This window comes from Hypomesus nipponensis, chromosome 27 (assembly GCF_054491055.1).
Source record: "Hypomesus nipponensis isolate SF chromosome 27, ASM5449105v1, whole genome shotgun sequence".
Lineage (NCBI taxonomy): Eukaryota > Metazoa > Chordata > Actinopteri > Osmeriformes > Osmeridae > Hypomesus > Hypomesus nipponensis.
The window spans coordinates 3,650,752-3,673,147 of record NC_140387.1 but is presented as its reverse complement, the minus strand read 5'-3'; the positions used below and the strand labels follow the sequence as shown (position 1 = coordinate 3,673,147).

The following is a 22,396-nucleotide window of genomic DNA, read 5'->3' as shown; positions in this document are numbered from 1 at the left end:
TCTGTCTCTCTCTGTCTCTCTCTGTCTTTGTCCCTCGTCCCTGGTTGGCAGGCATGATGCTGCGATGGTGGGGCTGCAGGTGGGGGAGTGTTCTGTGTCATGGTGTGTCATCGGTCGCCATGGCAGTGTTGACACGTCCTGTCAGTCCGCCACTTTCTCTCTCAGTTGGCAGATAGACTGCATGTTGGCAGGTCCATTTTCCTCTGGCCTCACACACACTCCCTGTGTGTGTTTGTGTGTGTCGGTAGGCGCATGTGAGTGTGTTTGTGTCTGTGTTTTTTTTGTGTGTCAGCAAGGCAGGGTGCGTTTGAAGTTTTTCCTTGTGTGTTTGACCCAGGACTTGCTGAGCTAGCGTTAGGTTCAGCTTGTTATGCCTACCTCTTATTCCTCTAAGTTAGAAACGTCTCCGAAGACTGATGATGAATAAAACACCATGGGAATGACCTCATTCAAGTAGCCCTCTGTAATACAGATTCTTTAAGTAACGTTGTTACGACATGAGGTTATAATAAACTCTTGTAGGGAGCGAACAGATTGTTCTGACAAGTAAAGTATGGCATTCATATTTCCCAAATACGTGTGTGTGTCTTTGTGTTTTGTGTATATGTGTTTTGTGCGTGTGTGTGTGTCGTAAGTGCAGTATGTAATTTGGAATGACATGGCTAAGAGAGGGCTGTCAGCTTGGTGTATATCTGCAGTCTGGTGTTGACAGACACACAGAGACACACAGTCCTATGGGCAGCTGTCTCTTGGCAGCTTCATGCAATCATCATGGGACACACACACACAAACACACCCGGCTCACAAGCTAAAATCATTTTCAACTTGAGGGGCTGTGACCCTGAGATTTGCATCGCATTCCTTTTCACTTATGTGGCCGTGACACTAAATGTTATATCAAAGACAGGTTTTTTTTCTCTTCTCTTCTCTGGAACTGGCATTTTTAGCTGTCATCGGTTCTTCTTTCTCCACAGCTTGTTATTCATCTCCGTCCAACAATCTTGCTCGGTTCTTGTCATTTGGTTTCTCTTTTACTCCCTCTCACTCTCTCACACACATACACACACAAAAGCGCACTCTCAATTCTCCCCGAATAACAACTTTTTTTTATCCTTCCATCAACCTTACCGTCGTCGTGAGGCGTTTCAAGACCGGCAGTTAGGATGAACGGATTCTACATGAGTACTCCTGGGCTCCTTCTCCATTACTGTGTCTGTGAAAACCCTCCCCCGGGAAGCTAGCCTGGATACCGACCCAGCACTGTGGAAGGGTAAAGGGGTCTGGCAAGCCCTCCTGGAGGCTTGTGGGGTCCCGTGGAGCTGAGTGAGGCAGGAAGCCGGGGGCAGCCCATGTTCTGACACCCTCCCACACCTCCCACACACACCAAATGTACTTACGCTCTTGTAAAGAGGGCCGTGGAGATAATTTCCCATGGTGCTCTCCGAGTGTCAAATTGCAATCTTTTTTTCTTTTTTTGTTGTCATTTGGACATATTCTTCTGGGGCTGTGTGTATCTCTAGTTTTCAGTGATAAGACATGAGAGGAAGTGTGTAATTACTGGATTGTCATGACTGTAGGGGATGGAACCGGAGCCAAGACAAGGAACGCAAATAAACCAGATTTCTGTTCTTCTCTTGGCTTGAGATTTTCTAGACAGAAAAAACGGATGTGTTCCAGTTGTAACAAGGCTTCGATGACCTCATCCCAAACTGGTTGGGCATCTGGAAAGTTATCTAGACCAAAACACATCCACAACAGAGAGAAGTGAATCCGCTGTGTAAGCCTGAATCCCGTTCTCCAAGGTGAAGTGCTTGTGTGAAACTGTTTGCTTTTGTCTCCCCCTGGTGGACAAACGCTGCAAGTGACATTCGGAAAGAAACTGGATATACAATGAATTTAAATTCCTTTATATATTGAACATTATACCGTTTGGACTGATATCTCTGCATATAACAAATGTATGATTCTAAAGTCTGTTATGAATGTGATATTACTGAACTGTTCTCTGTTGCACACAAGCAAACATTTATCAAAGGTAATTTGGTGCTTTGTAACAATCCATGGTGCATATACTTTATGTATGTGTATACAGTACTCTTTCACTACTTAAAATACTTTAACATGTAATTATTTATCACTGAATTAGCTTTCCACAAGCCAACAAGATTTTCTTCAGACAATCACTTGAATGAAAGCAGGGGAGCGATTCGGTTGGAAGGTGACAGATGTGGTCTTGTTGGCCCCGCCCCCTCTGGCCACCGGCCGCGCGGCCGCTCCGTCGCAGACGTCCGGCTGGCCGCCGTTCTGGTGTCCGTACTGGAAGCTGATCCTCAGCTCTCCTACCCGCGAGCGAGGCAGGATGTCTGGGATCCACTCGATCACAAAGGGAGGGCCTTCCTTCTGCTCCGCTGAGGAGGAGACGCCTACAGGAGACATGAACACAGTTGAGATCCAACCCAGGACCCAGGACCAAGCCCAGGACCCAGGACCAAGCCCAGGACCCAGGACCAGGACCCAGGACCAAGCCCCAGCTCAAGGACCTAGCCCCAAGACCTAGCCCCAGCCCCAAGACCTAGCCCCAAGACCTAGCCCCATCCCCAGGACCTAGCCCCAGCCCCAGCCTCACTCACCCACTCTGAGAAAGGTTCGTAGCTCCAGCGGTTGTATGGGTTGGGGGTGGGGCTTCTCCATCCTGCTGGGGCCCTCAGGGGGGTCCGGGGGCGGCTCAAGACAGCGGAAGGGAGAATAAGACCCATCGATGTTCCTCACAAAACTCTGGGTGAGCTCCAGAGGCAGCTGTGGACGACAAAGGACAGAAGAATGTCAGGGTGGGTCCGAGAGAGGAACGAAGGGGAGGAAGAGGAGGCCGATATCAAGGAGAAAAGAGAGAGAGAGAAATCACCTCCGGAGTGTCGAAGATGCGTTTGACCTGCATGAGATTGGTGATGTGCCAGGTGTACTTGGAAAATGAGCCCATGGGCAGAGAGTCGTTCCTCACGATTGCTGAGAGAGAGAGAGAGAGAGAGAGAGAGAGAGAGAGAGAGAGAGATGGAGATGGAGGGGAGAGAGAGAGAGAGAGAGAGAGAGAGAGAGAGAGATGGAGGGAGAGAAAACAAGTTAGAGATGCATTTCCTCAGGACATTGAGTCTACTGGACTGTGCCGGATGTGCTCTCCGTCCCCACCTGAGGTTGCGTTGGGCAGCCGTCTCTTCTTGGAGCCCAGAGAGAGGCGATGCTGCAGGGAGTTGAAGAACGCCTGGGGGATGAGAAACACCAGGGGCTCTGGCTTCCCTGCCGAGAACAAAACATCACCGCCATCATCATCACAATCGCCATCATCATCACCATCACCATCATCATCGTCCTAATCGTCACTTCTGGGAACTTGAGAAAAATGGTTACCATCAAACTGATAGTGCATGGTCTGGTGGATCTTCTCCGTCACACTGGCGAGCCACTGCTGGAAGCCCTGGGTCACCTGCCGCTCGTCTATTGGCTGGCTGCTCCCTGGAGGACACATCACACACACATTACACACACAGACATCACACACGGGCAGACAGGAACACTATCATCCGAGCAAGTGGAGAGGTCCCGGGCCCAGAGAGAGAGAGAGAGAGAGAGAGAGAGAGAGAGAGAGAGACATATGGAGAGAGGGCTGGGGAGGAGGTCAGGAGACACAGAGACAGGCAGGCAGGCTGAGTGAGGGGCTGGGGGACAGGGACAGAGACAGGCAGGCAGGCTGAGTGAGGGGCTGGGGGACAGGGACAGAGACAGGCAGGCAGGCTGAGTGAGGGGCTGGGGGACAGGGACAGAGACAGGCAGGCAGGCTGAGTGAGGGGCTGGGGGACAGGGACAGAGACAGGCAGGCAGGCTGAGTGAGGGGCTGGGGGACAGGGACAGAGACAGGCAGGCTGAGTGAGGGGCTGGGGGACAGGGACAGAGACAGGCAGGCTGAGTGAGGGGATGGGGGACAGGGAGACACAGAGACAGGCAGCACCTGGAAGCTTCTGAACACTGGCTGCAGGCCTCCTCTGGCCTGGTCTTCTCACTGTGGGCGGCATGACCCCCTCTCTGACCTGCCCCGCAGTACAGACCGCGGAGGGGGCTGGGATGAAGGAAGGGTGAGGAAGGAAGGAAGTGAGAACGGAATAAAGTGAGGAAGGAAGGAAGTGAGGAAAGAAGGAAGTGAGGACGGAAGAAAGTGAGGAAGGAAGGAAGTGAGGAAGTGAGAAAGGAAGGAAGGAATGAAGTGAGGAAGTGAGAAAGGAAGTGAGGACGGAAGGAAGTGAGGAAGGAAGGAAGTGAGAAAGGAAGGAAGGAAGGCAGTCACACAGACAGGACATATGAAAAAAAAAGAGTAAAAGACAATCATATTTTGACAGAATTGGGGGAGTGTCTTAGAGGGGAACTATTTACCTGTGATTGGCTCCTCCAGACGAGGTCTCTTTGTTTTATGAGCTGTGATTCGCTCCAGCTGCAGAAGTGGCTTGTCAGAGGAGCACAGGACAACGCCACCAGAACCTGACTTCACACCTGACTCCATCAATGACAGACACCAAACAAGCTCTTAACTACAGTTAAATTCCAAAGCTGTAAACTACAGGAACGTTTCAAATGAAAACAAACTCACTGACGGAACGGGCATGCCATACCGTTGGAGCTGTAATCGAGGAAAGCAGCAAACTCGGAGGCCAGTTTGTCGTCGCTGGTAAAGGCACATACACAGGCATAGAAGTGGAAGCAGTGTTCTGGCGAGGTGACGCCGGAACCGCAACGGGAAGGATGGCCCTCCTTGGTGCCTTCCTCACTCCTCGACCCCCCTCTGGGGGCTCCCTGACAGGCACAATGGAACATCACCTGCTGCTGGCCCGCCCGCTCCTTCCTCTGGCCCTTCGGGGGGCCCGTGACCCCCGCAGGCCCCACAGTCAGGTGCAGCAGCCCCAGAGGGTGGCTGGGGCCTGTGTGGCACTTCACCACCATGGTGTCCCTGGACACCCGCTGGACCAGGGGGCCCGGAGACTCTGTGGCCAGCTTCCACAGCTCTTCCTGGGTGTCAGCCGAGACAGGCAGCCCCTCTAGGACGGAGCTCTTCAGGGGCAGTGGGGTGGCCCGGTTCTGGCACTCGATGGCCTGCTTGATGTGGGCACAAGGGCTGTCTGACGAGCCCTGTTTAGAGATGTTGGGGAGAATGTGCTGTGATTGGCTCTGATTGGTCCTTTGACCTTGACGACAGGTGGGGAGGAAACAACGGCCTAGATTGACCCGCGTCAGCAGGGTCGCCCCGTCTCCCGTGGCGATGGCGGTATCCGTGGGAACCAGCTCCACGAAGCCTCGCTGGGTGGTACCGCTGCCTCTGCCTCTTTGGCAAACGGAGAACACCTGCACTCGTACACCTGAGTCGATCGCTTCTCCTCCCTCCTCTTCTCCTTCCTCCTCCCCTCCACCACCACCACCACCATCAATCACCACCCTAACCACCTCTATTACGGCCCTCTTGGAGGCCCTACCCCGCGCAACACACCCCCCGTCCTTAAAGACGATTCCGCAGGCCTTGTTTTTACAACTAAGACCGCGGGTGCCATTGTAAATGCCACACTGGGGGCATTTGCGGATGCCCCGGAGAGTGGCCTTGCCCAAGTTTGAGAGGAAGGCTGGGGTGGTGGGTGTATTCTTCCGGCTTTCTCGCTGCCTGGCTGCCAAGTTCGGAGGAGTCTGTACGGTTGGAGACGCTGTGCTGGGTGGGGAGGTCACGGATAACCCAGAGTCCATTTCTTTGTCTGACCCACGCCGACCAAAGGATACAGCTGGGTTAATACGATTCCGGCAATAAGTAGAACAATGCCAACAGCAGAAAGTGCTTTTTCTTGCCAACAGCAGACAGTAATTTTGTTAATCTAAGCTATTTCTGAAGCTAGAAGCTTACATCAATTTTATTTATTTTTTACTTAGCTTTGAGTTTTCCCATGTTAAAGACATCGTAACGTAAGGCTTATAGACACCTGTTATTCCAGTAAACGGACAGTTGGTTAACTATAGCTCTAGCTTGAGAAACATTGTCATTGCAACAGTGATATTTTCATATTTTATTTACATTGCAATCCACATAGCTTGGTTCATGGAGGCTACTATTGCTTTATGTCATCATACCTGCGTTTCTAAATCATATGAGCCGTCTCTGTATGGTCGAAATCATTTTTTATTCACCAAACCTCCTTTTTCTTTCGGCCGTCGCCATTCCTTCTTACATCCTTGTCTCCGCATTGCGCCTGTAACGATGCTTGAGATTGGCTACCGAAATGATCACGTGAGCAAAAGAATCGGCCTCTTCAAAGAAATGGATCATGGGAACTGAAGTCCAGAAGCATCATCAGTCCATCCTTATACAAAAAAACTGTAAATATTACACGGCTTGAAAAATACCAATGTTGCAAACAAACAGGAGCAGTTTCCAAAACAGTTAGCATCAGCATTTTAATGGGACAAAGCAAGAACACGTTATAGTAGCATCAACATAATATCCCCCCTCCCAAAACACCTTCTCAAAACATCAGGTCTGAAAATATCCTTAGGCACGGCCTACTCTTTATGATAATTGGTTGATTAAAATGAAATTAACTCAAAATAAGGCAACACAATGGATCTCATCTAACTCCATGGGGGCCACAGTGCAAAATTCGGATTCATTCAGGTTTTTTTTGTCTGATACTATTTACTACTTCATAAAAAAAAAAACACAAAGTTTATATTTAAGTTTTATACACAGAATAACTTTAATTCTACATTACTTTTCAGTCTAGATCACTTTGCACTGCATAGCAATGCTGTTGGTCGTCCCCAATCCCCTGGAAGAACCAAATGATGCACTGTCCCCTATACAACCATGGATCAGCATTAAACAGTGATGCTAAAGCCAAAGTCTACTTTGAAGTATCCCCGTTCCCTAACCCTCCCATCAAAAAAAGCAAGCAAGCTTTTCATAATTACGATTTTTTTCCTCTTTATACAGCGTCAGAACAATTGAACAGACTTTGTTTGGTTATTTACATACAAAACAGTTTACATAAGCCCTCCAAAAGAAATTTCCAAAGAAAAAGTGGAATGCAAAACAATTCAAAATACCTAGATTTTGTGTAACATCAAATTTTGTGAAAAGGTAACCATGAGTAATAGTATTGTGCAATATTTGTCTGCCTTTGAAAGAAAAAAAAACAGTGGCAGTAATCCCTGCAATTGGTTTAGTTGAGATATTGAAAATCTAATTTAAAAAAATACAACAGTTGACATCCATTTTATTCATTTTTTTATAAACAAATAAAAAAACAAAAGTTCTTACATTTCACATGATTCCATGGTGTCATTGCTTAAACATATATTTAAAATGACAGTCCCAAAACAAAAACAAAAGGCAAAGCTCGTTTCTTACGATATCAGCAGTTTGAAATCGCTCTAAACAAACCAACAAAAAAAGCTAATCCAAACGAAGTTGCTGTTTTTTTTTTTTAAATTTTTTTTTAATCATGTGTTTTATTCATTTATAGTATTTTAATTAAAAATGGCATAGTCCTTTCTGATTCATGAGTCAGTCAATCTGACACCAGGCCAAAGACCTAAAGGTTGTGTTTGTGTATGTGTGTGTATGCATGTGTGTGTATACATATATACGTGTGTATCTTATCCCAGGGCAGAGTAAACTCTCCCACCAAGCAACCATGTCTCCTCCAATAACTCAAATCAGGTTTTGAAGGAGGGGCGAGGGGGGGGGGGGGGGGGGGGGGCAGGGGGCAGGGAGAGGTCAATCACACCCCACCTTCCCTGCCAGAGTTCTTAAATTGTGTTGTAAAATAGAGTGCCCCCCCCCCCCTCTCCCTCCCTCCCCCCTCCAGCGTAGGATCCTTGTTGCCATGGTGAAGGTGAGGAGAGCGCGGCTTTCCCGCTCTGGATCAGTGGGTGTGGTATCCTGCCGTGCCCATGCCAGACTGGTTGGCCATCACCGCCCCGTTGACGCCCTGGCCGGCCTCCACCACGCCTCCGTTGCCGACGGCGCTCACGCCCGTCCAGCCTGCTCCGGTTTGTAGATGACTGCCAACAGCACATGACCAAGTTAGAGGACTGCTGGGGGTTTGTAGATGACTGCCAACAGCACACGACCAAGTTAGAGGACTGCTTGGGGGGGGGGGGGGGGGGGGGTGCGGTGTGTGTGTGTGGGGTGGGTGAGGTGTGCGTGGGGGGGTGTGAGGTGTGTGTGTGGGGGGGTGAGGTGTGTGTGTGTGTGTGGGGTGGGTGAGGTGTGCGTGGGGGGGTGTGAGGTGTGTGTGTGGGGGGGTGAGGTGTGTGTGTGTGTGTGTGTGTGTGAGGAGGGGGGTTAGCCAGAGTGAAGGGAAAAGAGTGAATAAAGAGACAGCACAGTCAAGGTCAAAGGAAGGGAGGGTGATGATGATGATGGGGAGGGGAGAGGAAATCTCGGGCAGCTGCCAAGATTAAGGTCAATGAGAGGACAAACAGCACAGAAACGAAGGGGGGGATCGTAAACGTCAAACGCCATTGAGGGACATTGAAGGAAGTGGAAAAAGGGATGGATTAACACAGGAAGAATGGATTGAGTTGTAGTGAAGCTGTTACAACACAAAGGAGTCTGCTGCAAAGGAGTCTGCTGCAAAGCAGTCTGCTGCAAAGGAGTCTGCTGCAAAGGAGTCTGCTGCAAAGGAGTCTGCTGCAAAGGAGTCTGCTGCAAAGGAGTCTGCTGCAAAGCAGTCTGCTGACACAACTGAGTACAGAAAAACATCTACACTGAAATGGACATATCAACTGATTAAATTGATTCCGCACAACATCTCACACGGGGGATTCGAACCTGATACCTCTATCATAGTCAAAGGATACGGGGGATTCGAACCTGATACCTCTATCATAGTCAAATGATCTCTGCTACTGAGCTATCTCATCCCTGTAACCATACAACAAACGGGCGAAGGAGAGATCTCGGGAGATCCAGTGGGGTACTGACCTGAAGCCCTGCTGGTTCCAGGCCTGCCCGTAGACACCATAGGTGGGCACCTGCCATCCGTTGGGTACGTACTGGCCGATCTGCTGGGCGTTGCCGTACCACTGGCCCCATTGGCCGTACGGCTGGGCGGCGAAACCCACTTTGTTCTGTTGCTTAAGAGGACCGAAAAACGCACCGTTAGCGATCAGCTAGCTAGCGATCGGCTAGCTAGCGATCAGCTAGCTAGCGTCATCAGGGGGGTAACACTGGGTTGGCGAGACGCACATACCTGGGGAACCTGCACCTGCTGCAAGGGGCTGACCATGTCAGTGGTCTCCTTGCCCCAGTAACACTTGACCACGTGGCCCTCGATGGACGTGCCGTTGACGGACACGATGGCGTGGGCCGCTCCCTCGTGGGAATTGAACCTGCGCGGGGAGAGGGAGAGAGAGCGTCGCGTTTAGCTCGGAGGCAGTCGGGGGGGGGGGGGGGGGGGTTTGGTTGTCAACCCACACAGACGTGCGTCGGGTCCCCCGAGGGCTCACCTCACAAAAGAGTAGCCTTTGTCCGGGAAAACTCGGATCTCCATGATTTGGCCGAAGGGGGTGAAGGTCTGCCTCATCAGTTGCTCTGGGAGACAACAAGAACATCGCGTCATGAGTATTTTTCCAGAGGCAGCGGTTACCCGAAGAGGAAAATACCAGCTTGGAGGGCGAATATGTGAAGAAGGTAAACCATGAACACCTTGCAACAGTGTTTGGATTCACTTCATGGGGGGTATTGAGCGTGTCGGGCAGGCTGCTCTCTGACCTGTGAGTCCTGTTGTGACTCCTCCACAGTAGACAGTGCAGTTGCTCGGGCTGGACTGGTTTACCACCTCCTCGAACGACAGATGCTTGGTATTGGCTGCTTTACAGTTCAAAAACAAAACAAAAAAAACACACGCACGCAAAAACAGTTGAGGAACAGTTGAAGCCACTCACACTATGAAATCGGTATCAATAGTCCAATCCGGCAAAGGACAACCATCAACAGAATTGATTTTTTGATACTTTTCCTCAAATTAATCATGTGTTTTTTCAAGTCTGGATTCTTTCATTAGTCAAATCTGTCTACATTCCATGAATGCTTTTTCTTCTTTTAATCTAAACATGCACATCAGGCACATCCAACACAGACTCACAGGTCCTCCAACTCACTCTCATAGGTGGCTTTGGGAGCAGGGGGCTTCCTGGTCGCCCAGTTTGTCCTGATCTGTCTTCCACCTAACCACTGGCCTCCCATCTGTTGGATGGCATTCTCTGCATCCTGGACAGACGGCACCAAAACACAAACACACTACACTTAGCAAAGCCCGCCACACATCACTCGCACGTCTCCCATTGCCACAAAGTTCCTGTTGTGTACAAATATTTATAGATTTGAAAGAGAGCCACAAAAAAAAAAAAAAAAGGAGCAGCATAACTACGAAGTGGATTTCGGTTTTGGATCCTGCTTTTCCTTTGCTACATTGAAACTTGAATCCATAACCACATGAGACTTAGTAAGAAATGTAATATGCAGCGTGGACATTTCTAGACTACCAGGAAGACTTTGACAGAAAATATCTTCTTCGTGGAGACGTGCGGGCGATTTCTTCCAGCCCAGCAGCTGGCTAAGGGGGTACACTTACCCATTTGTTGAAGAAGGAGACAAAGCCATAGCCTTTGGACTTTCCAGTGGCCATGTCTTTCACGACGCGGGCATCACTGTTAAGACGAGACAGACGACAGACTGTTTGCCGAGGACAGACGGAACAACAGAGGCCAATGGCTACGGGCCAGAACCTCCATCTCATAAACAAAGAGGCCAAGACCTTATTGATTTATCCCCGACGTGTGTAAAGAGAACGATTAGGCGTGTTTTCAGTTGAAATACGACACTTCAGAGAGTCCTGAAGTAACGCGGGAGGAGGTGCAGCGACCGTAGAGAGCACTTACGATATCCTTCCAAAGGGGGCGAAGGCGGCCTTGATGTCGTCGGTCGTTATTTCAGGACTGAGGTCGCCGACAAAGACGTGGAAATGATCTAGAGGGGGAGAGAGCGGTGGGATTTTGAGCTTGCGGGCCGAGCTCCCAGTCAAGCGTTGCGAACGAGTGCTCTTATCTAGATCGTGTCTAGGTGGCAGAAAACACGAGGGATACTCACTGCTTGTGTCCTTCTTCTGGCTGCTTGGGGTTGTTGCCCAATTGACCTTGACCTCCTGCCAGAGAGAGAGAAAGAGAGAGAGAAGAGAAATAGAGAGGGGGGGGGGAGGAGGAGGAAGAGAGAGAGAGAGAGAGTGAAGATGAAGTGAAAGGTACGCCAGGAGCTGGACAGCACACGAATGTCTGCTTGTGCCGATTAGAGAGCTTGTCACACACCAGTGAAGAAGAGAATAGAGGGAATTCCTGTTCACACTCATAACTAAGCACAATTCAGTCTCCGGCTAGTCAAACTTTGGAGCAAAACTCTAGGATGTAAAAAGGTCCAAGTAACAAGGGACTTACAAACAAGTGAATTTTACGAACTTGTAATACTCCTCAAATGGTCCTTCATTACCTGTTGAGGATAAAATATTTTCAACTGAATGTGTCTTTATTGAAAATCTCTCTTATTTGGATTCTTTATGCAAAGGAATTTGCAAAAGAACACAAGACAGGTATAAGGGTGGGGGTAAAAGAGCATTATTTGGAACAAGGGGAAAGGATGCCACTTCTAAACACACACACACACACACACACACACACACACACACACACACACACACACACACACACACACACACACAACAGTGCCAAATCTACAGAGATGCCATAGGTACCTATATGGCTGCGCCTTCTGTTCTGAAAATGACGTTCTGCCTATGGAGACACGTGAGAAACTTTCACTTTGTAAGATAAGAGGAAAAATAAAATACCGCTCGTCACTGTGGCTGTGAGGTTGATTTCATAACTCATCCAATATATATACATATATTGTACTGGTGAGCGTTAACATGTATGAGTTTCTTTAAAATGAATGTACTAAACAATGTAATCAACTATAAACCGAAAGGCTCTAGTATGATTGACTAAATATAAAAAGTCTCCTCTGACATGAAACCATGGCTTGTCATTAGAGTTCAAATGACAAATTTCTGCTCAAATCTCCAGCCAACCTATTGGAATAAACCGATATGTGTACCCCAGGGGAAACTCCATCATACTTACTTGATTTACGAAACAAGACTGTGTACAATATGCTGATTCAACCTTCATTCGGATTGAATGCATGGCCTAAAACAACCAATCGCCTCAACCGTTTCGAAAAACACCCGGCTCAAAAACAGTCTACTACTGTGCTGTGGCACTGAATGGGCGCTGAACATCTGCCGCAGTCCTTTCTCCCATCCAAACTGTTTAGTGCTTTGTGGTGTGGTGTGGGGGGGGGGAATCGGAGGTCGATTTCAACAGGTCGCAAGAAGTCGCCTCTTCTTTTAATTAGATTCTTACCACCCCAACCCCCCCACCCGCCCACCCCAGCCCCCGACCAACTCACCCAGTAGATACGATAGCTTACCTTACCCATTATTTTACGACCGTTCATTGCTGCGAGTGAGGCGGCAGCGTGTCTATGCTCGTAGAACTCCACAAAGCAGTATGGGTCATTACCTGCCGTCTGGAAGGGGGAAAAGACAAGAGACTTCACCACGGTGGACAGAGCTAACAGGGAATGTCGGTGGGCTTTCCCACCCCACACACACACAAAAAAGGTTAAAACTGTTAAAACCACAGGTTGAAAGGCTTGTGAACTCACGTCTACTATCATTTTACAGCTCTTGCAGGGTCCGATCTGGCCAAACAGCTGCATGATTAGGGCTTCCGTCACATCCCGGGACAGGTTCCCCACATACCTGCACGCGCACACACACACACACACAAACAAATTAGAGCTGGTTGACAGGATGTGACAGTCAGTTAATTACAGTAACTTCAAGAACTACAAAAAAAAAGGACTAGGTGTAGGCGTTCAGGTGCTCATCACCTAACTCATCTCATCATCAAACTCGAATAACCTGATTGCCCGCATCGACATGGTACGTCAGTGCACCTCATGTAGTTACAGCTGTTATGAACGTAGCAGGAGATCCATAATCTCACTTGCCAGTCAACAATGTAATTGACACCTAGCTGCATGTACCCTTTCGCATATGGCAGACCAGATGTGGCCAGGAAACCACGTTTATGCAGCCTAGTCTAGATTAATGCATGATAACTTGAACTAGTTAGATGCATCGATATACGGCAGAACGAGGATTCGTTAGCAGTTGAGAATAGAAAACTACTTCGAGCTAGGAGAGCATTGCAGATCATGATAGTGAATCTGCGCGCTGTTACTCTGACGGAGGCAAAACGCTGGCTAGCAGTTTAGCAATAATAGCAACAACATTCTTCCTATAATTGTATATGAAACATGCTTGCCCAAAGGGCACCCTCTATAAATAAACTGTGTGGTCAAAATTCTAAACAACAAAATCTCAAACTACTATTTCTTGAGAATTCTAGAAGTGGTGGAAATTAGCTACAGAAAACACTAGTCTTTGTCTCAATCAAGAACGGACACGTCTGACATGTCTCATGATGCCGCTGTATAGCATGCTCGCTAGCTAGCCAACAATCTAGCGAGCTAGCTCAATGTTGACAAGTGACACGAGGGGGAGCTGGCTAGCACCTACAGTAATACATATTTGTAAAAATGCATTCCTTAACCAACGTTTAAAGGGCAAGAAACACACGCCAGTACCAACATTATGCAACCCCGTAAGAGTTCCTTTGACTGCAACAGTGGATAACGTTGCGTGGCCATTCCACCACACAAGCTAACGAGCAGGTTCGTGTGTTAGCTGACATTTGCTTCTTTACTGTAACCTGTTATGCACTCAATCTAATCTTAGTTACGTTCTGTCAACAAATCACACACACGGAGACCTTTAAGATCTACACAAACGGCAACACAATCGCCCTCAGAGACAGAATAAAACGAAACAGCCAGTAGAGCTCGCTCAGCCTAGTTTGCAATTAGCTAGCTAGCTGCTAACGTTACTGCTGTTCATACATACAGGGTCTTGGGTTGTTCGTCGTCCATCATATTTTCCGACCAAACGAGAGACCGAACCCTGAGACAAAAATCTACGAGTATGGTATTCTATGATGGCCTTGGATTTTCAATCTGGTCCTCTGCGTTTCTTATATTCTTTGAACACTATCCAACGTTATTTTATTGCGCAGTATTTTGCTCCGCCACCCAAGCTTATTCCGATTGTGAACAATAGAAAGGCGACATAAGATGGCGGAGAAACCGGAGCGGATACACGGCTTCGCATGCGCAGTTTAGGAACCGTGAGGTCTATTAGTTTTGTCTAATCTGTGCCGGGCCAAAAAGGCACACTCGATTTCATAATTAACTCATAACTCAATTTCGAAAAGTTTTCAGACGTTTTAGATTATGAAAATGTGATCAAGAAGATGGTTAGCAGGGTAAAATATTGTGTCTGGAATCATCATTAAGTGACGAATTATCAGTAGTTATTAAAACCCACCTGTACATTATCACTTTGTTTTAGGCCGCATGAGCACATTGATGGAACCCTGGCATCGCAGATTCGTTTGATTTCCTAGGCGACATTGATAGTGTAGAAAGACTTTCTTTACAACAGCCGCAAAAGAAAGGAACATTTTAGAGCAGGCTGACCAAAACGATTGCATGCATCTACTAATTTAAATTAGGCCTACATCAAATAGAAAGCACGAGTTTTGCATATGATGGCGAAACTAAATATGTTCATATTTACTCGTAGGTTATAACGGTTTGCAAGTCTGCCCATCTGCTTATCTGTGTATACGCCCTCGCAGAACTCGTATCAAATGATGTCAACCGAGTGGCCAAAAACTCGTGCGCCGCCCGGGAATCGAACCCGGGTCGCAAGAATGGGAATCTTGCATGATACCACTACACCAGCGGCGCTCTGACTGACATGGAGATCTTAGTCTATAAATAGATCTCATACGTAAAAAATAGGTGTAATCGTTGTAACATTTCATAAAGTTTGTTTAATCGAATGTTAAACGAATGTTTTTATTCATAATTTATTATTTAATTCATACAAACAAACCAAGTTCAATCAACCTAACCATTGATGCTCATTGTTTTGGTCAGGACAGCAAACTGATCTTTAAACACTGCAATGTATATGTAATCGGTTAAAGATAACACACAGATAATAAAAATGGTAAAGTGCCACTTTTGCTCAATATGTAAAACAAATATTCAAAATTTCCGTTCCAGAAAGTCATCAGGTCCTTTTTTCCTGCTCCGGACATTTCCTCCTCATCTTGGACAAACCTTCTGGTCAGTGACAAGTTTCTCCATCCTCTTAATCTTCCTCTTGTTCTTGGGCATAGGCTTGTCATACATGCCATTTCTTAGCAGGTGTTCCTTACTGTGGTGCACTTGGGCTCCGTGCTGCAACTGGAAGGAGCAGAGAGCATTCAGCGGCTTCTGCAGAACCTGGACAGAGAGGAGAGGGAGACTTTTTAGAAAAACGGTCATAACTAAATCCCTCAGTTAGCAGACTATCTGTACCAGCGTCTCTGCTGACAAAAAAATAAACATAGTTGGAAGGTCATTCCCATGTGCTTTTTTTTCCACCCCCCAACAGATTTTTTTTTTGTTCATTTAATTGTGTCTGTTATTATTATTGTATGTTATGTTTTATGATTGTACCTTGTACTTTTTTACTTTAGTGCTTTTAGTGTAAGAAAGGCCCACTACAAATAACATGTATTGTTATAATTCTGTTCTGGAATTCCTTCACAAAGGTCAGTTAGTGATATACCTGCTGGATGTCCTTGTTCCTCTCCAGAATTGATAGGCTAACAGCAGCACACTCTAAAGTGGACAGGCAGATATTTGTTGGTTGTGTGCGGATGACATACTGGCTGGAAAGAGCCTTACTGAGCTGCACCTGGAGTGGGAAAAATCGCAAAATAAATAGACAGCCTTTTTATGTTTTTTTCTTTTGTTTCTGTAGCACAGGTAAGTAGAAGTGCAGACAGATGCATTAGAAGCTTTCTTGGCATCTGAGCGGAAAATCTTTTCACGCTTCCCTTCACTTCACATCTGAAAAGCGTTTTCTCTTCCACTAATCCAGAACAAACATTTTCAACCCTATATTCTAAATCCCACAACTGAAACTAGCGCAGACATTCAAGTCTTGAATAGGCACACGTCGGATGTGTCAAGGCATACCTGTCTAGGCAGGTGAAGCATTGTGTTTCTGAGAAACATGTCTTTGGCCTGGCTCCAGGTACCATCTATGATGATGACATTGTGTCCTGGAGTCTCCAGGTCTTGGTGTTCCTGGTTCTGAACCAGCTCTTCCAGATTCTGAGCATCTGGACCGGGGTACAGAATCAGGGTTCTGCTGTCCTTGCAGACTGCTGCCAAGTCTGGGTTTCTGAAGGGGAAAGTGTGTGTGTGTGTGTGTGTGTAAGTGGAGGGGGGGGGGGGGGGGATCAGAATCAGAGTTTAGATGCGTAACACAATTTGAATGTGTATGAAGTGAGAGAACACTTTCCAGTAAAGTAAAGGCCATACACGCTCTAAACAAGTGTTGAAAAAAATCATACAAACCTTTCTTCACTGAACCTCCTTCCGATCAAAACTTTACATTTTCCAGGAGGCAAACAGGCAGCAAGCAGGGGGACTGTACGAAGCACTCGACTTTCCTGAAAACGCAGAAGCAGCAGTTAGAATTGCAGCTCCCATGTAAAGAGAGAATAACCTACTTAAATAAAACAGCCATGAAGAAAACATTTGTTTATACCTCGGCCGGGTGCTGCACAATGTACAAACATGTAGAGACCTCAAGGGGGTGTACTGGCAAGAACGGGCAAAGGCATACCTTCTGTGGACGGCTGACAGGAGAGGGAAAAGGGGAATGAATGAATGAAGCTTGATCACATCATCAGACAACGGAATCGGTAAATACACTTAGTGTTCTTAACCACTGGCCTTCAAAGGTTAGGTAGCGCCAGTCTGCTGGCATGTTATTGTTAACTGTATAGGCGCATGCGCCGTGTGTGTTTTGTTCTATGTTTTTGTTCCTGCATGTCTCCGGTACGGTCGCCCGGTTTGCTTCGTGTACAGTAAAGTACCAACTACACACGTACTCTCGGTTGTTAGTTATTCCTAACTACTGGCGTAGGTACAAACAAAGACATTGCAAATTCTAGTGTTAGTTTTGAGCTATAGTACTCCCCCACAATGCAGGTAGGGTCACCAAAGCTTTACCAGCATCGTAGACATGTGGGGCGCCTCTCACAAACTTCTACCGGCAACGCAGCCAGATCCTCGAATCCGTCCACTTCTACATGTTGCGAGGACAGGGTATCACACAAATGAGCAGATTTATCGGAAAGAGGACGGTCATTTAATGAAATATCCGAAATACAATGGCATGTTGTTTCCATCTCTAACTGTGAACTAAGACTAGTAGGCTATTGCCATTCGTGTATGTGGGTGGGTTGAGAATGTGACTGTAACCAATCTGGTGAATGTATATTGCCCCCTTTTGGTCTGGAGTTAAACGGTAAAGCAGTATTTTTTATGTTAAATCTGACAGCGAGATGGCACTGTAGTCAAACTAAAATTGTAATGGAAAGTCAGAAAAACAGCTATACTTGTAATAGGCTTAGGAAAACCAACCGTAAAATACACCAACACAATACATATTTGATTTTAGTATAAGAGAAGATATTTAAAACTTTCTGTTGCTGCTTGGCAACGGGTTATTTTCACAACTTCTGTCCTTCAATGGCATGCACAGTGGGAGAGAAGTTGCAGTCTGCTGGTCAAGGTGGGGGTGTCAGGCTCTGAGCCAGAGAGGGCTATTTATAACTGTCTTTATGGAGTCAAGAGGAGGGGGGATCTTAAGATCCAACATTACTCTCCCCAATCTCCCCCCCCCCTCTCTCTCTCCCCCCCCCCTCTCTCTCTCTCTCTCCATCCCACCCTCTTTCCCTCTCTCTCTTTCTCTCTCTCTCTCTCTCTCTCTCTCTATCCATCCCACCCTCTCTCTCTCTCTCTCTCTCTCTCTCTCTCTCTCTCTCTCTCTCTCTCTCTCTCTCTCTCTCTCTCTCTCTCTCTCTCTCTCTCTCTCTCTCGCTCTCTCTCTCTCTCTCTCTCTCTCTCTCTCTCTCTCTCTCTCTCTCTCTCTCTCTCTCTCTCTCTCTCTCTCTCTCTCTCTCAGCAGCCTTCAGCAACACGCTCAAGCGAATGTAAAGGCCGAGACCAGCAGCCCAGTCTTCCTCTCCCAGGGTGTGAGTGCCTACTCTGCTTTTAACCATCCTCTCCATTTCCTCTATATGGTTAGAATACTGTTGATTGTACCGATGGAAATTATATTTCTTATTAATAGTAACATAAAAACACAGACAAATAGTTATCAAGATCAAATTTGTACATGTACTTTATGCGTTGTATGAGCGAAGCAGTTTTGGCAGAGGACTTATTGTTTGCTTTTCTGTGAGAAACTTAATCGACATAAAACCAAGTTTACATTGCGATTAATCATATTTTCATTTGATTTTGTGCTTAATTTCCTCTCAGAAAATAGTTAGAGGATGATGCATCGTCCATGCTGTCTGTCTGGCTCAGCCTTCGAGGCCACAGGACTGTTTCCTGAGTCTGTTTTAGCTGATTCAGTTACGCCAGCCCCTCCTTTCTCTGGGTCAACCTCTGTTTCAGCTGATTCGGCCGATTCGCTCACTGCCGTTTCCAATCTAGTATCTCCTTCAGCCGGTTCTCCGTCACAGTTCTCCTCTTTTCGTTCTTCAGCTCCGGCCACCTCGACCTTCTCCTCCTCGGGAGGAGAAGACACAGTCTCTGCTGTGTCTTGGTTCTCAGTTTCCTGGTTGCTTTCCTCGTCTTTCACCGGCTCAGTCTCCGACGTCCGAGTCACCTGCCCTCGGTCAGTATCGTCGTTATCTGCTATCGGGAGCAATGCATCTTGGGAAGGGGCAGGGAGCGATGATGACACGTCCACCCTTTCCGTCTCATCTCCCTCCCCCTCGTCGGCGGTTTCAGCCGGCGATGCTTTCTCTTTTTCCTCCTCCCTCTGCTCCTTCCCCTCAACCCCCTCTCCCTCCTCCGCAGTTTCTACGGGGGACAGAGGGGTTAGGTCCAGAGTAGCCTTAGGAGCTGTGGTCTTTCGTCTGGGAGGGGCTTCAAGCTTCTTCAGGGGCTTCTGATTGGTTATGCCACCGTCAATCTGAGAAGGTGGTTGTTGTTGTTGTTGTTGTTGAACTTCCTTATTAGGGAGGGCTTTACCCTTCTGACCTGGAGCGATACACTTCTGTGAGATTGCCGGGATCCCAGGCTCCTCAGGAACGCTCGTCTTACCGACCCCTTGTGTTGAAGACTCTGAGCTTGGTTTGAGTGGCTCATCTGCCTGTTGTGTCTTACCTTCCTCCGCAAGAGTTTCCCCTGACGCGCAGACTTGAGGCTTAGGCTCCTCCGGGGCCTGTGTGAGGCTTTCTTCTTCGGCTTTCGCTTCCTCCTTGGTCAGTTCTGTGGCGTTTTCCTCCGGTAACAACGGGGGGAACGGTTCGACGTCGCAAGGAGAGGAGCTGGCGCTCGTCCTGAAAAAATCTGTTATTTCCTCTTCTGCTTCTGGCATGTCTCCTTGTGTTTCTCCATCGTGGGGTTGTGAGAGAAGCTTGTGTGCATTTTCAGACCACTTCTGAAGCCTCTCCTCTTTGATGCGACGTTCCTCATCTGGTTCCATGTCCATGACTGGTGTCTCGTCCTTCAGGACAAACTTCTCTAGGTAGCCCCTGGCCTCTCGGTCTGACTGTCGGCTGTGGAAGGACCTTTCAGAAGCCACGCTCTCTGCATCCTCTTCCTTCTCCCTACTCCCTACTGCCTCCTCATACAAGTCCGTGTACAGGAAGGCCATAGCCTTGGGCTCATCCAGAAGAGCGGGATCGATGATTTTAGGGGGTCCCGGAGAGAGGAAAATGGGGGTGAGGACATCTTCCTGGCTACCAAACAGAGACGAACCGCCCTTTTTCAGAGGAGACTTGGAGAAGGCACTTTTGTCACTGTGACCATCCTCCTCTCCCTCCGGAAAGCTGCCGATGTCATCCGTGCCACCGTAGAACACCTCATCCAGATGATCGCTGGCGATTTCCTCGCCACAGATGGCCGCTGCGCCACTCTGTTCTTGAGTGTCACTGGTATCTCTGGGCTGGTCTTGCTCTTTACCTGCCTGGTTCTCTCCTCCGGCCCCTTCTCCAGTCTCTTCATGCCCCTCTAGAGTCACAGCAGCCGGGGCTCCCGGGGCTGCCTCGGCATCCATCAAGGTAAACGTTTCAAAGTAGTCTGTGTCGATATCTGCTCCTGTCCTTGGAGGTCTGGCCACTGGAGCCCCTGGCGGATCGGTCCCGTCCGGCCTAGCAAGGTGTGAAGCCCCAGGGACACCCAGGCGGTGAACCCCACCTGGCTCTGTTGGTGCCTGCCCCGACACTGTCACGTCAATGCAAGGGTCAAACACTTCGTCGCCGTCTACGTCCGTGGGTTTAGCCACGGGGGTCTCCTCCAGGAATGACAGATTGTCCTCCATTGCTTTGCTTTCTTCCTCGTCCACCGAAGCCAGCTTTTGCGGGACCACGATGTTGAGGATTTCGGAGCCCTCGGAGACGAGACGAAATAGGCGCTGCTCCTTCTCTTCTCGAGGGTCAGCCGCTTCCTCCTCCGCCGCTTCTCCGTCGCCTTTCACGTTGGGCAGGGAGACCCCCACCAGCTCTGGCCTCGCGGCGACTCCCTCCAAGTCCTCAGCGTCAACCACGGGTGTCTCTCTGTCTGCCCTGCTTCTGCGTCCGGCGTCCCTCTCTCTGGTCCTCTTCCTCCTGACGATCTTCTCCTCGTCCATGATGAAGATGATCCTGCCTGCGACTCCGGACCCCGGTGTGGCGGACCTCTCCGTGGCGGAAGAACAGAACTCCAAGGAGCTGCCGCGACCGTCGGACACCCAAGGGGTGGAGGCGCGACTGGGGGTGGTCTCCCATTGGATGCCACTGTCTTCGCCCTGCACGGTTACCATGGAGAAAGAGGGGTCCATCATCAGACACTGAAGCTTAGGCCGGATGGTCGAATCATGGACGGCCTCTCGTAAACTGGGGAGGAGAAGAACATATTTGTACAAATACGGTATTGAGGTAAAAGTGTTAGTAGGAAATATGAGCCAGGCCAATTTGACAGAGAAAGCCCACCCCCTCCCATACACACACACACACACACACTCACACACACACACACACTCACACACTCACACTCACACACTCACACACACACACACACACACACTCACACACATATCCCTTTCTGCTCCTCTTTCCCTCTGTTCCTGTCTTTTACGGTTAATACATGTAGCAAGAGTGTTTGGAAACATGCAAGGCATTTGCTCAGTGGATATCAATCACTTAATCAAACTGTCATTTCCAATGGAATGCCATGTCATTCAGTATTGTAGAATTCATCACCCGCAATCTTCAGGGGTAAGATGAATCAGAGGGTTACAACCAAACTGAAACTGATATTATTATGCATCTAGCTACACTGGGAACAAAATAACCTAATAACAATCAAAAGAACGGAATAAAAGTGCAATACATTTTCTTTGTTGACGTGTAAGAATGAATAGAAAAATGGCATGGTTTGTGTTTAAAAGAATTATGTAGACCTTTACCTGTTGCTTAGGTCCTCCACTTCATCACTGATTTCTGCGCCTTCCTCCTCTGATATTGTTTCACCGTGTAGCATTGTCAACTGAGGATCTGCATCTATCCTTACACATTCCTCTGACAAACTAGTATCCATTTTTGAAAGGTCTTCTCATCTAATTCCTTATGGCTTCTCACTCGAGCTCAGCACAGCAGCATTGATAGCACTCTAAAAGCAGCTTGCTCCGAGAACTCTTGCTCAGCGTGATCTGGAAATAGAAAGCAAGGCATCCCGTGTTTCCTCATGTCGTCCACAACATGGACATGGGAGTTTATTCCTCATCAGTTTACCCAGACACATCAATGCAGAATGTCGTGACGTGCAATTAAATGCTATTGCTGGAATTCACTCATCTCTTTTATTGAAGGAGAAGATCATTGCAAGCCAGGTTGAATAGCCTCAACATTATGCAATAGTAGCACTATCTTTGTAAAAAAAAAAAAAAAAAACACTTGTTTCTTGCCAAGTCTAAAAATAACTATTGTATCCAGTGGCACAAGAATGTTTCCAGTCTGTCAGGAAAACCAAGGGTCATTTAAGGGGTGATTATTGATTCATGGTTCATGG

The 22,396-nt window shown here is 47.9% G+C and overlaps 4 protein-coding genes and 1 non-coding gene across 9 annotated transcripts; all 5 read right to left on the bottom strand.

The window, feature by feature from the left end:
• Positions 1-1,891: 1,891 nt before the first annotated feature.
• c27h2orf42 (chromosome 27 C2orf42 homolog) lies at positions 1,892-7,757 on the bottom strand. 4 transcript variants are annotated; one of them, XM_084693291.1, is made up of 9 exons: positions 6,151-7,757; positions 4,656-6,002; positions 4,420-4,536; positions 4,001-4,108; positions 3,403-3,507; positions 3,184-3,291; positions 2,903-3,003; positions 2,631-2,796; positions 1,892-2,423 (listed from the first exon to the last, which is right to left on the bottom strand). In XM_084693291.1, the coding sequence occupies exons 2-9, from the start codon at positions 5,770-5,772 to the stop codon at positions 2,173-2,175; spliced, it is 2,073 nt and encodes a 690-aa protein (XP_084549417.1). In that variant the 5' UTR covers positions 5,773-6,002; positions 6,151-7,757; the 3' UTR covers positions 1,892-2,172. The 4 variants fall into 4 exon arrangements, with proteins under 4 accessions (XP_084549417.1, XP_084549418.1, XP_084549416.1 ...); XM_084693292.1 differs by having other exon boundaries at positions 4,656-5,780; XM_084693290.1 differs by having other exon boundaries at positions 4,656-7,757.
• A 92-nt stretch (positions 7,758-7,849) lies between these two features.
• tia1 (TIA1 cytotoxic granule-associated RNA binding protein) lies at positions 7,850-14,361 on the bottom strand. 2 transcript variants are annotated; one of them, XM_084693295.1, is made up of 12 exons: positions 14,106-14,361; positions 12,803-12,899; positions 12,566-12,664; positions 11,174-11,228; positions 10,966-11,053; positions 10,659-10,734; positions 10,186-10,294; positions 9,797-9,892; positions 9,532-9,616; positions 9,276-9,414; positions 9,008-9,159; positions 7,850-8,082 (listed from the first exon to the last, which is right to left on the bottom strand). In XM_084693295.1, exons 1-12 carry the CDS (start codon positions 14,132-14,134, stop codon positions 7,944-7,946), a joined length of 1,164 nt encoding a protein of 387 aa, XP_084549421.1. In that variant the 5' UTR covers positions 14,135-14,361; the 3' UTR covers positions 7,850-7,943. The 2 variants fall into 2 exon arrangements, with proteins under 2 accessions (XP_084549421.1, XP_084549420.1); XM_084693294.1 differs by having other exon boundaries at positions 7,851-8,082; positions 9,797-9,895; positions 14,106-14,360.
• A 578-nt stretch (positions 14,362-14,939) lies between these two features.
• Positions 14,940-15,010, bottom strand: trnag-ccc (transfer RNA glycine (anticodon CCC)). The gene has a single exon. It is a non-coding gene; the product is annotated as a tRNA-Gly (tRNA).
• A 114-nt stretch (positions 15,011-15,124) lies between these two features.
• Positions 15,125-17,517, bottom strand: dtwd2 (DTW motif tRNA-uridine aminocarboxypropyltransferase 2). Its single transcript, XM_084693296.1, has 6 exons — positions 17,339-17,517; positions 16,872-16,962; positions 16,679-16,773; positions 16,295-16,502; positions 15,882-16,010; positions 15,125-15,553 (listed from the first exon to the last, which is right to left on the bottom strand). Exons 1-6 carry the CDS (start codon positions 17,515-17,517, stop codon positions 15,374-15,376), a joined length of 882 nt encoding a protein of 293 aa, XP_084549422.1. The 3' UTR covers positions 15,125-15,373.
• On the bottom strand, positions 17,455-22,138 carry LOC146220453 (uncharacterized). The gene is made up of 3 exons (XM_084693289.1): positions 21,795-22,138; positions 18,516-21,222; positions 17,455-17,994 (listed from the first exon to the last, which is right to left on the bottom strand). Exons 1-2 carry the CDS (start codon positions 21,923-21,925, stop codon positions 18,663-18,665), a joined length of 2,691 nt encoding a protein of 896 aa, XP_084549415.1. The 5' UTR covers positions 21,926-22,138; the 3' UTR covers positions 17,455-17,994; positions 18,516-18,662.
• Between the last annotated feature and the right edge of the window lie 258 nt (positions 22,139-22,396).